This window comes from Nymphalis io, chromosome 18, assembly GCF_905147045.1.
Source record: "Nymphalis io chromosome 18, ilAglIoxx1.1, whole genome shotgun sequence".
In the NCBI taxonomy this organism is placed as follows: Eukaryota; Metazoa; Arthropoda; class Insecta; order Lepidoptera; family Nymphalidae; genus Nymphalis; species Nymphalis io.
The window spans coordinates 7,979,066-7,995,980 of NC_065905.1; the positions used below are offsets into that span (position 1 = coordinate 7,979,066).

The following is a 16,915-nucleotide window of genomic DNA, read 5'->3' on the forward strand; positions in this document are numbered from 1 at the left end:
TTATATTTTAGCGTCTAAAACGCACAGGCGAATACGAATGTGAAATACATGCAAGTGGCCTTTACTTTTATACTAAATATAATATCGATGGTTTTATCAGAACTCTTTTTATGAAAACTATCTCTAGACACGTTGACGATCTTCCATACTAATTAATAGGAGAATGAAACGTATCGTGTTCGCGGCTTCTTAAAGTAAACATACACACTTAAATATTGTTTAAAGATTTCTTTTACAAGACGCCACAGCCGCACCGGCACCGGATTGCAATGCCGTGTTTACACAACGGAGACGCGTCGCAGCCGCACCGCAGCGACCCGCTTCGCTTCTGTTATTTTATATATTAATAATTCATATATATTTTTCTCAAATCCATACTAATATTATTAACGCGAAAGTACCTCTGTCTGTCTAATAGGTTTTCGAGATGAATTCACTGAATCGATGATTAAATTTGGTATGGAACAAGCTATTTACCCCAAATAAGGACTTAGCTTACGTTTTATATCTGAAATCTGTCCCCGCCCCCCACCAAAACAAGCCGCGATCGAGAACTAGTGTTCAATAACGGCCACCGCGCTGTTACTATTAATTAAAAATCTTTATTTATATATATTATTAATAGTAATATTTCCCTGATGCGCTATTATTTCCAATTAACTATTCTAAGCGGAAACGGTGCGTCTGCTGCGCCATACACATTCAGCCTAAATGTAATTTAACTCGAGCTCGAAACGAAGACTCGTGTATATTACTCTTGCGCAATTTTGCGTGTATAATAAATAATAATAACGTGCGAAAGACTCACGCACATCGCAAAAAACAAACATTTGATATATACGCGTAGTGCATTTTCTTATCATTTCTATTTGCTGGTTTTTTTTTTTATAGAATAGGAAGGCGGACGAGCATATGGGCCACCTGATGGTAAGTGGTCACCAAACGCCCTTAGACATTGGCATTGTAAGAAATGTCAACCATCGCTTACATAGACAATGCGCCACCAACCTTGGGAACTAAGATTTTATGTCCCTTGTGCCTGTAATTACACTGGCTCACTCACTGTTCAAACCGGATCACAACAATATCAAGTATTGTTGTTTTGCGGTAGAATATCTGACGAGTGGGTGGTACCTACCCAGACGAGCTTGCACAAAGCCGTACCACCAGTAGGTGGTTTTAAAGTAATGAAAAAGATACGCTATCCTCCTCGTCTATCAGCCATACGAACAGCCACTGGCAATATACTAATCTAATAAGACAACTGACATTCTACGGTCAACATGAAACAAATGATACAACAAATTGTTTAACAGTACGATATCAATTTCATCAGTTATCCATTTGCTTTTTATTTATATTAATACCAGGTATAGTTGAAACGATGAAGGAGCCTGCACTTTACACCTATTGCTATAAGATTGAAATTCATACAATAGCTTCACTTCAATGGATCCACATTGTTAAGTTTCAAAGCTAGAATTAGTCTAGTTAGTACATATTGTAGGTTATTATTAACTACGGTGGCTATACAGTTATCCGTATAGTAGAGAACCGTGTACTGTATTTTAGTTTGGGTCGAGTTTATATAATGGTTGCTAACTGTATTGTTGAACTAAAAAAAATATTTGTTTTTTAAAAAATGTGGCGCGAGAGACAAGAGAGTGTCGAGAGTGATTTTATGAGAAACTCTAACAGGTAATTATCCGTGAGCTCGCAATAGCAAGGCGTTGTGGAATAGGCTCCGAATCACCAAATTAGGCAGAGATGAGGTTATTGACAAGCAGACGGTTTACTTTGTTACTACTCGGATAAACATCTATCCGCTTTTTTTTTTAAAGATCAACCATATCTTATTAACAAAATAAAACATTACAAAATTAAAAATAAGTCTTCAAGACTTATTTTCGCACAAACTTAGCGTGACACTGTGTTATTTGGCTAGACTAACAGACAGCCCTGAGAGCTGTTTTAAATGATATACACGTCTCAAGATATCCATGTGTCATTTGTTTAACGATAATTCAAGTTTACGAGTTACGGCTGTAAGTGGTATCACTCTCATGGCAGGCTGCGGCACATAGCACTGAAATCACCTTTTACATGTAGCAATTTCAATCAGTACTTTTTGAGAAAATATTTTTATATAGGCGATTTAACCCGATTTGTTTTATTGAAAATAGTTTCGCATGCTGGCATATGAGCCACTTAATGGTAAGCTGTCACCGTCACCAATAGACATAGGATACTGCAAGAAATATCAACTATCCCCTACACAGCCAATGAGCCACCAACCTTGGGAACTAGAATGTTCTGTCCCTCGTGTTTGTTGTTATACTGGCTCATTCTACTGGTGGTAGAGCTTTGTGCAAGCTCGTCTGGGTAGGTACCACCCACTCATCAGATATTCTACCGCAAAACAGCAGTACTTGGTATTGTTGTGTTCCGGTTTGAAGGGTGAGTGAGCCAGTGTAATTACAGGTACAAGGGACATAACATCTTAGTTCCCAAGGTTGGTGGCGCTTTGGTAATGTAAGCGATGGTTAACATTTCTTACAATGCCAATGTCTAAGGGCGTTTGGTGACCACTTAGCATCAGGTGGCCCATATGCTCGTCCACCTTCCTATTCTATAAAAAAAAAAATTCACCCTTCAAACCGGAACACAACAAAATACACAACAAAATAACGTTCAGTATAATAAGTACGTTTATTATAATAAAAATATATTATTCTGTTAAATAAAATAAATTATTCTGAAACATCCACAGAATTCTTTGTTTTTTCTTACGTTTGTACACATACATACATATAGTATGAATGTGTACATATCATACATAGGGATAGGGACTCCCCTAAAAAAATACATTATCCACCTTGGCTTTGACGATGTAATAAAGAGTACGTAGGAATCCATTCGAGTATTGATTCTCACCTATTTTAATTCGTTAACAATACGTAGATAACGTTACTTGATACTTTGTGATACCACTGGCTTAGTGACTTTGTGTTACGTCACCTTTTCACGAGCTTTTTATTTAGCCTCAGCTGCAGCTTGTGTGGTTGGGTCGAATCTTACAAAATCAACCAATCAATCGATTTGAAATTAATCCATTAACGGAAAAATTGCGCAAACAACGGTTATTCGACAATTCCGAATAATTTAAATATATGAACATAGTTATGTAATAAATGAGAATAGAGAAAAAATATTATAATTTATATATTAACCTCTTTTTAAAAACCCATAATTTTAACGTACGTATATTCTCTAAAAGCCCTTTCTTTTGAGCTGTGACTGTACTAAATGTAACTAATACTGTAATGACCGTTCTAAATTTTATGTACACTTTTGGGATAAGTGAAATACTATCTAGTATATTAAATTCAATTTGTCTATATACATACAAATATCACATCAAACGTTATTCTAACTCTTGACTACCTACACCCCTGTCCCACAGACACTTTGTGTCAATTAATGATTCTGCACGCAGTTTTCCATCTCGTGCGTCCATGTACCCTTCCTCCCATCATTAACAGTGACAAATCTGTGCTCGATGAGGTCATAAGTGCGCGCGCTTACGTATAGTAAATAAAAAAAAACTAAAAAAAAAAATGGATTTTAATTATACTATTGTTGTTAGCGCTGGTGGAGGGAGGGGAATAACGAAGAAAAAAACGAATAGAGACCGTTATGATGTGCAGATTCATGGAGATGATTTTCAGCTCCACATGAGGGCCAGTACCTCCACTTCCTGGTATAGTCTAGTCTACTTTAACACGATATAGAGTTAAAACAATTAAAACATCTTAAATAACAAAGTGACCGTGGAGTACCGGCTTAGAATAGTACTCCCCCAATCTCATCCCGTGGGTGTCGTAAGAGGCGACTGAGGGACGGGGAGAAGGGGGGATGGGCAGCAGCGTCCCCCCTCCCATAAACATCTTACCCCCCTACTGCGCTCGCCAACACGCAAACCCCTCCCTTAATGGCAGATGCGCCCAAAAAAAGGCCCCCAGTTACCGGCAAGCCCGCTAGGCCCGACCAAGGTAGCGGTCGCGGTATCGGCAGGGCAGGGGGTGCTAAGAATCACCGGTTCACGGCAGGCTACCGTATAAAACGACTTCACATGGCAACGTATAATGGACGCTCGATGAGGCTGGACCATCACCTCGCCGAATTAGAAGTAGAGTTAAGTCATATAAACTGGCATATACTGGGGTTATCTGAAGTCCGAAGACAGGGGGAGGACACGATAACTCTAGAGTCCGGTAACTTACTCTACTTCCGCGAAGGTGATAACCTCTCCCAGGGTGGTGTCGGTTTTCTAGTCAAAAAGGATCTCATTAGCAGCATTGTGGAAATCAGTAGTGTGTCGAACCGGGTTGCGTACCTTGTCCTAAAACTTTCCAACAGGTACTCCCTGAAGGTCGTACAGGTATATGCGCCAACTTCGACATACTCTGATGATGTGGTCGAAGCGATGTACGAGGACATCGCAAAGGCCCTCAACGACACCTCGAAGGCCCACTACAATGTTGTTATGGGATACTTTAATGCTAAAGTAGTGTACAAGATAGCGGTGAATCGAAAGTCGGACCTTACGGCTTGGGCTGCAGAAATCACAGGGGCCAATGCTGGTAAACTTTCTCGAAGCGCAAGGGCTTTTTTTGATGAATTCTTTCTTTCAAAAGAAGCCTCAGAGGAGGTGGCCTGGCGAAGCCCCGATAACGTGACAAGGAACGAGATAGACTTTATCATTTCGAATAAAAGGCACATGTTTAGAGATGTTTCAGTGATCAACAGGTTTAATACCGGAAGTGATCACCGCTTGGTTCGAGGCACTCTAAATATCAACTTAAAAGCCGAAAGATCGAGAATGATGAGGTCTACTCTCCGACCTACCATGCTCCAAGCTGCTCAAGGCTCCGAAAAGTTCCAAATGGAACTTCAAAACCAATTCACCGCGTTGGAAACCATAAGCAGCATTGATGAGAGAACCGACACGCTGGTCAAAATACTGCAAAACACATCCCGCAAGTGTTTTCCGCCACAGAGAAGAGACAACGCACCAAAACTCTCTGCTGAGACACTCGAGCTCATGAGAAAACGACGAGAACTACCATCGTTTTTGTCAGATAAGGCCTTAAATCGAATAATAAAAACGCTGACGCGACGCGATCTCCGACGCTCCAATACCCACGGGCATTGGACCATCAAGGCTGCGATTGAGCAAAATCGGGGATCGAAAGTGTTCGCTCGCAAGTTTGGGAGGCCGCGTCTGACAAAACTTAAAACTGAAAATGGTGGGGTCGTTACCTCTAGGCCTGAGATTGTCGGAGAAGTAGTGAGGTTTTATGGGCATTTGTTCTCTTCAAGATCGGATAAACCCGTGGGAATCAGTATTGATGACCAGCGCGCCCCTCTTATGCGCCATTACTCCGAGGAGCTCCCGGTCGTTGACCAAGGCGAGATTATTGCGGCTCTAGAACAGCTTAAAAACAACAAAGCTCCGGGAGATAACGGAATCACAACAGAGTTGCTTAAGGTAGGCGGGACTCCGGTCCTGAAAGAGCTAGCAAGCCTCTTTAATTCCGTCATCCAACATGGCAAGACCCCGGAAACGTGGAGCGGGAGTGAGGTGGTACTGTTTTTCAAGAAAGGTGATAAAACCCTCTTGAAAATCTACAGACCAATCTCCTTCCTGAGTCACGTGTATAAGCTGTTCTCAAGAGTCGTCACGAACCGTCTCGCCAGACGACTTGACGAGTTCCAGCCCCCAGAGCAAGCCGGCTTTCGATCAGGCTACAGCACCGTGGACCACATCCATACTGTTCGGCAGATTGTGCAGAAGATCGAAGAGTACAATCAGCCGCTGTGTATGGCATTTGTGGACTACGAGAAAGCCTTCGACTCCATCGAAACCTGGGCAATGCTCGACTCATTGTAGAGATGTCATATCGATTGGAGATATATCGAGGTACTGAGATGTCTGTACAACGCCGCTACAATTTTTTTTTTTTTTTTATAGAATAGGAAGGCGGACGAGCATATGGGCCACCTGATGGTAAGTGATCACCAACGCTCTTAGACATTGGCATTGTAAGAAATGTCAACCATCGCTTACATATCCAATGCGCCACCAACCTTGGGAACTAAGATTTTATGTCCCTTGTGCCTGTAATTACACTGGCTCACTCACCCTTCAAACCGGAACACAACAATATCAAGTATTGCTGTTTTGCGGTAGAATATCTGATGAGTGGGTGGTACCTACCCAGACGAGCTTGCACAAAGCCCTACCACCAGTCGAAAACAATGACTGTCCACATCCAGGACTGTAAGACGAAGGCGATCCAACTGCGCAGAGGGGTGAGACAGGGGGATGTAATATCCCCGAAACTGTTCACCAACGCGTTGGAAGACGTTTTCAAAACGCTGGATTGGACTAGGTATGGAGTCAATGTAAACGGCGAGTACATCTCACACCTTCGATTTGCCGACGATATCGTCATCATAGCAGAGTCGCTGGAACAACTCACCGAATTGCTGCGTAGCCTAGGCGAGTCTTTCCGGTGTGTCGGTCTCGGTATAAACTTGGACAAGACCAAGGTCATGTTCAATAGGCATGTCGTGCCGGGACCGATATACGTCGAGGGGAAACCTCTCGAAGTTGTTAGTGAATATACCTACCTAGGACAGATAATACAAGTCGGTAGGAACAACTTCGAGAAGGAAGCCGATCGAAAAATTCGCTTGGGATGGGCAGCATTTGGCAACCTTCGTCAAGTCCTCAAGTCGTCTATACCGCAATGTTTGAAGACGAAAGTCTTCAACCAATGCGTCTTAACTGCCATGACATACGGTGCCGAAACGTGGACACTAACTGCGGGACTAGTCCACAAATTCAAAGTCGCTCAGCGTGCTATGGAGCGAGCTATGCTCGGAGTATCTTTGAAGGATAAGCGAAAGAAATCTCAGAAATGAAATCTCAGAAATGAGATTATCCGGAAAAGAACCGAAGTCACCGACATAGCTTGCAAAATTAGCAGGCTGAAGTGGCAGTGGGTTGGTCACGTATGTCGTAGGACCGATGGCCGTTGGAGCAGACGAGTCCTAGAGTGGAGACCGCGAATCGGCAAGCGCAGCGTAGGGCGCCCTCCAGCCAGGTGGACCGACGACCTTAAGAAGGTGGCGGGCACCAACTGGATGCGGAAGGCGGAGGACAGGGAGCTTTGGCGGACCTTGGGAGAGGCCTGCTGCTGAACATACAGCAGTGGACAACGATTGGCTGTTGATTGATTGATTGATTGAAATAACAAACACCTCACTGACATAATTTCGTTAAGTCGAAAATGTAATCGAATGATCTTACAACCTTTGCCAGTGTTAAAAGACACACACACACATATTATCATAATGTACCTACTCTAAACGTTGTGATAAATATGTCAGTATGTTTTTTTTTTATCAATAGTCACATTGTTTAGGAAGCAAAGATATCAAAATATACTTTGTCCAAAGTCGGCTCTTGAACCGTTTTTTTTTTAATTTACAAGTTGGTAAGCGAAACTCAATACATACATTATTTATATTTATATATTAGTCGGTATTCTTACCGCAATCATTAATCATACTTTTTTAATGTTTCTCGAAGTCTCGACCATGTTGCATTTACCGTATACTTACGACGATTTAGTATATAGTTATATGACGTAAAATAATCAATGTGTACGCTGGCAAATCTATAACCGAGATGGCCTAGCGGTTAAAAGCAGTGAATCTAAGCCAAAGATTACGGATTCACAACCCGAGCAAGCTACTATCCAATTTTCACGTGGTTAATTTTTGTTTATAATTCATTCCGTGCTCGGTGATGAAAGAACTTACTCGAACCTGCATGTAAATATCCCTTATGTGTAATCACCATAGCAAATGATCGTGTTGTGGAACAAGCTCTGAACCCTCTCTTTGAAAGGCGTGGGCCCTTAGTCGAACAGTGGAACATTTATACTTAATTACTTTTCGCTCTATAACAAGCATACTAGAACTTTGTAATATTTTTATTATTTTATAATCCATAGTAAATACTCCTCCTACTAAAAATAGTAATAAAATAATAATAATATCCTGGCATATTATTCATACACGGCCATTGATCCCAAACTTAGCAGAGCTTGTACTATGGAAACCAGACAACTGATATACTACTTTTCTTTTGTAAATACATACTTATATAGATAATTACACCCAGACTCAGGAAAAACAGACACGTTCATGCACACAAATGTCTGTCCTGGGTGGGAATCGAACCCAAAACCTTCGGCGTGAAAGGCAAGTATCTACCAACCACGCCAACCGGCCCGTCATATATATTCATTACATATTATAGTATAAACCATTCTATAGTATAGTATCTGATGTATTAAAATATGTTCGAAAGGACGCATCAAAACGAAAGGCGTGAGGTATGCGGTAAGACGTCGACGTAATGGCGGAAATGTTATTTTTGCGTCATACCGTGTATTGTATAATATTTATTTAGATTACTATTTAAATAAAATATATATAAAAAACTATACCGATATCAATTTTTTGAGAACAAACTAGAAACTCGCCGGAGAAGACGATCGTGAAATGTCAGAAAGTGATATGCGACATTGATAATAATATTGAAATGATACACGCATCAAAATATCGTATCACTGAGTTCGGTTTCAACATTTCACGAATGCAATACGAAATGAGTTCTTAGAGAATAGCACTGTTATGCAAAAATCGTTCGTATGTTTATTAATTGACTCTCTTGTTGACATTAACTAAACTAACTAATATTACACAAATCTATTAGTAACAGCCTGTGAATGTCCCACTGCTGGGCTAAGGCACCCTCTCCTTTTCTTTTTTGTGAGAAGGTATGGAGCTTATTCCACCACGATGCTCTAATGCGGGTTGGTGGAATATACATGTGGCAGAATTACAGTGAAATTAGACACATGCAAGTTTCCTCGCGATGTTTTCCTTAACCGTCAAGCATGAGCTGAATTATAAACACAAAGTTAGAACACGCAAATTCAATGGCGCTTGCCTGGGGTTGAACACGAGATCATCGGTCAAGATTTACGCATTCTAACCACTGGGCCAGTTCAGGCAATTTATTATTAAAATGTACATTAAGTATAGAAATTACATAAGATAAGTATTATATATTAAAATGTGTCAAACAGACTTTACAGTCTAAGGAGAATTTATAGACGTGAAGTGTAACATACACAAGTGCATAGTTTATCTGTGGTGCCACCAGACCGAACTGGGTCAGATCGATATACGCAGTGATTTCAGAGTTTTTACGAGATATATTTTCGATATTTTATTATATTGATGCATCGTTGAGACGTTATACTCGTGAATGTGTTCGCGTTGATATCGGATATATGAATACTATTTTTAGTTATAATTAAAATAAAAACACTGTGGTGATTCAGTGTCATGCAAATTATATCCGACGCAATTTGACGAATTTTAATTTATACAAAATTGTAAATAAACTTTTTATATGCCTTACAGTTCATGGAAATAATTATTCATTAAAATATTATTTTCATTTTACCGAACAAATTACGTCTAAAAATATTTAAGTACTGAAAATAGTCAGATCATCTTTGTTTCCAATTTTTTTTTTATAAATTGTCATTTTACAACATAATTCAAATAAAAAGCTGCAGTTCAAAATGCAGACTACATTAAGGAGAACCGGCAAGAAACTCTGTAGATACTCCATTTCATCAATAATATACAATTAACAAAAACGAAACCCAATATCCTGTTCAGTATTCATATAAATAAAATCTCTTAAAAAATAATATCCTTAATTTATTAGACGAGTATTAAATTTATCAATTTACACATCAAAATGAATCACGGAGTTACGAAATAAATGTTTCCATAAGCCACAATAATTACACATAATTTAGAACACACACACACGAAATGCTGCATGGGGATTGGTTTGAAATTTGGCACAGGCGTAGATATTTTAAATCATAGAGCAGGATTTTAATCTAATTCATTAAAAAATCGTAACATACGCGCCAGTGAACCGTTAAGTAACCACCTGCAAAAGTCCTATAGCCGAGCAAAAGGCTCCTCTGTCCTCTCCAATACGAGTCCCCTACCCATACAAATAATCCGATGGGACAGCGTTCAGCCGCAGGTTCAATGGTTTCACACAAACAAGCACTACCAATTTAGAGATTTTAGCGGTCAACATGGCAACCCATATATTGCATCATCATTCTAGAAACATGTATATTTCTTTTAATAATATGTAGAAGCGACTTTTCAATTAAATAGAACATCAAACTACATTTTCAATTTGACATTTCGAGAAAAATATTTCCGTTGAATCCATTATAGACGACGACGCTACATTTTGAGAATCGAAGGCTAACGAAACTAATATTATCAGATTCTTGATTCCGAATATAAATATAATCTATCTTCAGATACCCTATATATGTCTTTTTTATGTATACCGTGTATTCAAAGCGGTTAAAACCGCAAGAAATAACTAGCTTGTTTCGTTGTTTTATTTTTAATTTATTTAATATTATAATATTGCATGTACGGTATTACGTTTCCAAGGTAACCGATTAACTTGACCACCTATCTTTGAATAGAATAGTTATAACGTTAGTTACGCAATTAAAATATCGTTCATCCAATTGTAAACCAATATTGTCTCTGGTAGTTTATAAATTGGGCATTTTCCAAACTCGCAATTAGAAAAGTACGTATTGGTATATAATCTATAGTCTTTTTCTAATAGTTATATATAGTATAGATCTTAGGTATACAATTAGAAATTAAATATTAAAAATCCCCACCGACACTACGTTTCCAAAAACTTACATTTATATTCAAGATCAAAGTTTAAATGTCAAAGTGTCGGTTATTTGCATTTTTCTCGTAAGCGTCGAGTGTAATCATAAAAATAGGTTAAACAAGAATTTTGCACATATTTTTATCACATAATCAAGTGCATCTTGCTTGCCAGATTTTTCGACGTTTATGGTTACTGCTCTGTACCTATGGATCGTAGCGCGGAGTTATAATAGCCCACAATCTACGTCAATAAATAGTCTTTTAACGGGACTATTACTTCTTAATATTAGCTCGTTCGAATATAAGATTACATTTTTTCGCAGACCACGTTGACAATTGAAAGTACTAGTAGTAAACTCATGTTTATGTGTCGCACGCCAGTAAATCTTCCATTCGGCACGATTTTTTGCGACATCTTCAAGAATCATCGTCATATTTGATATAATATACACAAAACCTTAAAACGTATTAAAATCCGTCGGGCAGTTATTGAGTTTATCGCGTTTAGTGGGACAGGCAGACAGACAGGCGGGGACTTTGACATTACAATAAGCAGTGATCAAGTCAAAGCATGTATGATAAAGTTTATAAGGTTTGGTAATTTAAATTTATAAACATAATATGATATCATAATAAAGTAGAAATATATGTAATATCATTTTGGAATATATCTTTAGATATCCCAGGGGCACGAATTTCGACAAATCAATAGCGTATTCAGGTGGTATTGACCTCCAAGTGTGACAAATGCACCCGAACTACAATCTTTTGGGTGAATACTCTCTTCCCCTCCTCATCATTATCATTCATCATTCGCCTGCTATCATTTAGGGTCAGCGTTTTGTAAAATAATAATGCACTAAGGACTTTGCAGACATTTACCGCCGGGCGATTGCCAGGCACAAACTCTCCTTGAGAATTGTTTTGCTGGCTGGGTGGTTTTACGTCAATCAAAATAAACAGATTGTAGTGTTGTACAAGCGATCAACATTGTCCTTTGCAAAAGTGACTCTTTTTAACGTGTTTTTTCACTCTATAGTTTTTTCATAATTTTAATTGATTTCGTGTTATTTTAATAAACCTGTCGTTAATTTTTTTGCCAATGGATTAAGTCAGAATATTTACGAACTACGTTTCGGTATCAACTTGTAAAGGGATGCTTAGAATTCGCTTCAAAAGATGTTTTCGAATCTTTGGGGGTGGCTACAGCAGAACATATCCTACACGAAATATACAAAGTACTTCTGGGTTCTCATGGCAGAAGTCTATCCGATACGGGCAGGATTGGTCTCCTCGTAATATTTTCCTTTACCATAACTTACAATATAAGCACAAGATAATTTAGTGGCACTTGCTCAGAATTGAACCTGCAATCTTCGATTAAGATTCACGTGTTCTAGTTGCTAGTCATATCGACTCGGTTTTCAGTACAAACACTGAAGAGTGAGTGAGCCAGCATTACTACAGACACAAGGACATAGTATCTTAGTTCCCAAGGTTGGTGGCGCATTGATGATGTAAGGAATGGTTAATATTTGCTACGGAGCCAATGTCGTGACTTTTTACCATCTGGTGACTTATTTGCCCACTCTTTTTTTGACTTGTTGCTGTTGGACCAAATAGCCTCGACAGCGTCATCGGGCGGGGGGCGAGTCTTTAAGATATTCTGCCGGATATTTGCTCACTCGCCTAACTATTATATTTATATATATGTCATTCGTGCGAGTAAAATTTGTAAACATTATATTATTTAATAATGTCATGTTAAAACAAAAATATTAAGAAAAAATCAACTAGCATCTCTTATAACAGAGACGAATATAAAAACAGTTTTAAAACCGTTCGATCATACGTGTATATACTATATATGTAGTCGAGTATATAAGCGAGACGGTAATGTAGTGAGTCAGAGATAATTCGCCTGACACTGAACAGCCTGTGCCGGTGTTGATACTGTTATATCATGACCGATTAAGGAATGTTTCACCGGGAAGGTCGGACGGTAAGGACGATGGTGGTATAACAGACTTGATTATATATCATAAATAGGATAGCGTTTTATTTATATATTGTGTCACAATTTATTTATCAACAAAAAAACATCAGACGTGTTGTCACGCCTTTAGTGTATGTTATTTTATTATCTTTAATTTCTTTTTAGTGTTATTTTAATGTGCCTGCATTTTTATTACCAGATTATTAAATATTAAAAATTTGATAGAGATATGGTTTTCATTTGCAGTATTAATACTGGTGGCATTCGACGTATGGGAGTAATTTTTATAATTTATACTTATAAAATAGTTTTTCATTATTACCAATCAGCGCACAGCCAAAACCACTGAGTATAGGAAGATGAAATTTTGAACATTGTCTAATTTATTTATTTATAACGTAATGCATGCATACTCTAAGAAAAGTTTTTTGAAAATTGAAAATATTTTGTATAAGTATAAAAATCTTTTCCATAAAGAAATACATGTATGTGTCAAGTTTCAGGTAATCGGTCAAGAATGTCGAATTATTTTTATCTCAAACAGAAAAACCAACAACCATTTTTATATATAACTTAATATGTAATATAATCTTGTCGTCGTTCCAAAGATTATTTCTAATGTTATCAAAGATCAATTTGGCGTCGCCATTGTACGTGACTATAGCCATCTCCTATATTGCCTCCTGCTGCGGTGATGATAGTGTGACGCAATCAGTTATCAGTTATATATAATTTACTCGCCCTTTCTGACGTATAAGAACAATACATGAGAACATTCGTTTCCCTTGTGCCTGTAATAATACTAATGAGTTTACTCACCTCGAACTGAGCGCTGAATGTTTTGAACACACCCTCCCATAGACTTCCGGACTGCGTGAGAACTTGGACGATGTCACCGACGTGAGACGTCGCAGCGTGCATGAAATGCGCGTTATTGTATACACCTTCTGCTACCACTCGGCCGCGGGGCGATCTGGGGGACGGGGGAAGGGTATAACTATAGCAAATCGCACTAATATTATGTAATTTTGGACGTTTCCATGCAACACTGTCAATATAAATGTAGAACAGAATCGGTAGGCAGGCGGACGAGCAAATGGGCCATCTGGTGTTACGTGGTCTCCACCGCTCATAGACATGGGCATTGTAAGAAATATTAACCATCACTTACATCGCCAATGCGCCACCAACTTTGGGAACAATGATGTTATGTCCCTTGTGCCTGTAGTTACACTGGCTCACTCACCGTTCCAATCGGAACACAGCAATACTGTTTTGCTGTAGAATATCTGATAAGTGGGTGGTATCTACCCAGACGAGCTTGCACAAAGCTCTATCTACCAAGTAATTTCTTGGAAATTGTTAACTTTTGGTGAAGGAAAATTATTGTCTTGGAAAGCACGGTAATAAATATTTCGCGGAATTACGTCATATTCATGTAAATCTAACCACGAGAACTAAAGCTTGTCGTCGTATATGCATAACTTAGGAGTAACTTTATTGATATGTAAATAAACATTTATAAAATAATATATATACATATTATTCATTAAAATCTTATCATTTACTTATTTATCTCAAATATGAACATAACGATAATATCAATGATGTACATATATAAAAAGGTACCCTACAATTTGACTGATTAAAAATAGTTCACGTTATTGGCAGTTCTAAATAAATCACGATTATATAAGAATAATATGATAATATAAAAATTCATATGCCTATTCTTTAAATGAATAATGACAAGCCGCAATCACAATATGTATCCATATAATAGCCGGAAATCAATTATATTATTATTTCAAAATTATCTACTAAAAATAATATTTATGTTCCTTCCTTAACCGTATTTCGGCCACGGCAGTAAATGACTAAGTATGGAATAAAGTGGTCAAGTATGTAAGCAAACGCTATTTCTACGCTGTTAAAATACCGAAAAGTCCGGAGAATTATCTGGCGCTGATCAATTACTTTCGGCACGGAACGGACGATACTGAGAGTGTATTGACAAAAAATGATAAGTCTGTTGATCTTGCACCTGAAGTTTTCGGTTATGATGGCTAGGGAAGTCAATCTGCCACGACGACAATCAAATTATGAGATTGATGGAATAGACAGTGCATCTCCGTTTGCGCGCACACTCGAGCATTATAATATATCCTGCATGATTTGGTATAGAATGATGTATGTATGCGTGTGGACGACAGGAGGAGCACTGTGAAATGTAGTTTTACCAATTTCCTTTCAAAGGGACACAATAGGACATGCATCCCCATATGCATTCTCTATCAGATTTGTAACTTTTATTCAAACAAAACGTGCTGTTCTATTTTTAACCAAGTATCCAGAATCCGTCAAAATACTGAATAATATAACCGATTCTCTTTTACGATCAAAATACAAACTTGTAAAAATATAAGGAGTTCAACTAAAAAGAAACTATCTTTAAGGCAAGTACAGTCAACCAGTGATTTCTGAGTAAATAAAATTAGGACATCGCTCGTGTCATATATTTCTTAACACTTTACCTATTTACATAAATCCGGTACTGAATGTACTTTACAAAGAACATATTAAATTTGTTGGTCTTCAAACGTCACGTAACGAAAATTAAATGTTTTTTTTTTAAAATTGTCCTCCCATCTTTATGTTGTGACGTTGTCTATATGCAATTTCTAGGAAGATTTTCAGCGTCAAATAACTTGCAACTCCTCCTTTCTATCATGCCTTATCTCGCGAAGTCCCTCACCGTATGATGCAATTTATGGATAGTCACTTGTGCTTCCAAAAAAAATACTAATAACATTAAAATGTATTTTAACAGAAGGGATGGATTTTTGTTTTTTGAAAAAACTACAACATATATATATATATATATATATATATATATATATATATATATATATATACGATGAATGCGTTAATTTATGCATTTTATGTTTGTGATTATTTTTTAATCATTAAATATGCAACATTTCATAAGAATTTTGATTTTTAAAATGCAGTTATTTTTTTTAAATTACCTGGTTGCTAAGCGACTTAGAATTTTTCCCGATTTCTTGATCGGATGATTCAATATAAAAATGTATATTATCTTATTCTGAATTGTTTATGATTTTTGTGCATCTACAAATCATTATTAAAACACTATGTTATTTGTGCCTTTTACTTATAGACATTACAACATTAATTTTACAATAGATTATAAATAAAAAAAATGATTTTATATAATTACTTAAGGTTTATAATAATGTTATACGAGTAACTAAATAGCCAAATCGTTAATACAATTTAACATATAAAAAAAGTGTTTTTTTTTATATGTTTCACTGGTGGTAGGGCTTTGTGCAAGCTCGTCTGGGTAGGTACCACCCACTCATCAGATATTCTACCGCAAAACAGCAATACTTGGTATTGTTGTGTTCCGGTTTGAAGGGTGAGTGAGCCAGTGTAATTACAGGCACAAGGGACATACAATCTTAGTTCCCAAGGTTGGTGGCGCATTGGATATGTAAGCGATGGTTGACATTTCTTACAATGCTAATGTCTAAGAGCGTTGGTGACCACTTACCATCAGGTGGCCCATATGCTCGTCCGCCTTCCTATTCTATAAAAAAAAAAGACCTTGATCTATTCATAAAAAAAAATTAAATATTTAAAATTTAATAACTATCGATTACCATTAAAACTCTGTAATCGTTGTGTCCATTTTGTGGCCTCATTCACATAACAATTGTAAACGAATATAATTCAATCAGTTTTTTTTTTTAATTTATATACGAATAAGTAAAAATCACATTGAACTGAAATGCCTCGTTAGGTAACTACGGTATGTTTACGATAGCTACGGTGTAGTTCTATGGAGCGAAGAGGTAATAAGTATTTTTGAGTACACAAACTGTCTCTTAAAATGTATGAAATTTATATGGCGCTGCTGGAGTTAGACGGGGAAATTTGAAAGAACGCGTTTAATACTCGGTGGAGTAAAACGGAATCAGTGAGAGAAAGTTATACATCCGCCTACAA

At 37.6% G+C, this 16,915-nt stretch overlaps 1 protein-coding gene across 2 annotated transcripts in view; it reads right to left on the reverse strand.

Moving 5' to 3' along the window:
• LOC126775707 (ataxin-2-like protein) overlaps nucleotides 1-16,915 on the reverse strand; it is a 48,142-nt gene that overhangs the window by 22,217 nt on the left and 9,010 nt on the right. For both annotated transcript variants that reach the window (XM_050497782.1, XM_050497781.1), the window contains exon 2: nucleotides 13,703-13,856. In XM_050497782.1, coding sequence (XP_050353739.1) covers nucleotides 13,703-13,856 — 154 coding nt within the window. The remainder of the gene's footprint in view (nucleotides 1-13,702; nucleotides 13,857-16,915) is intronic.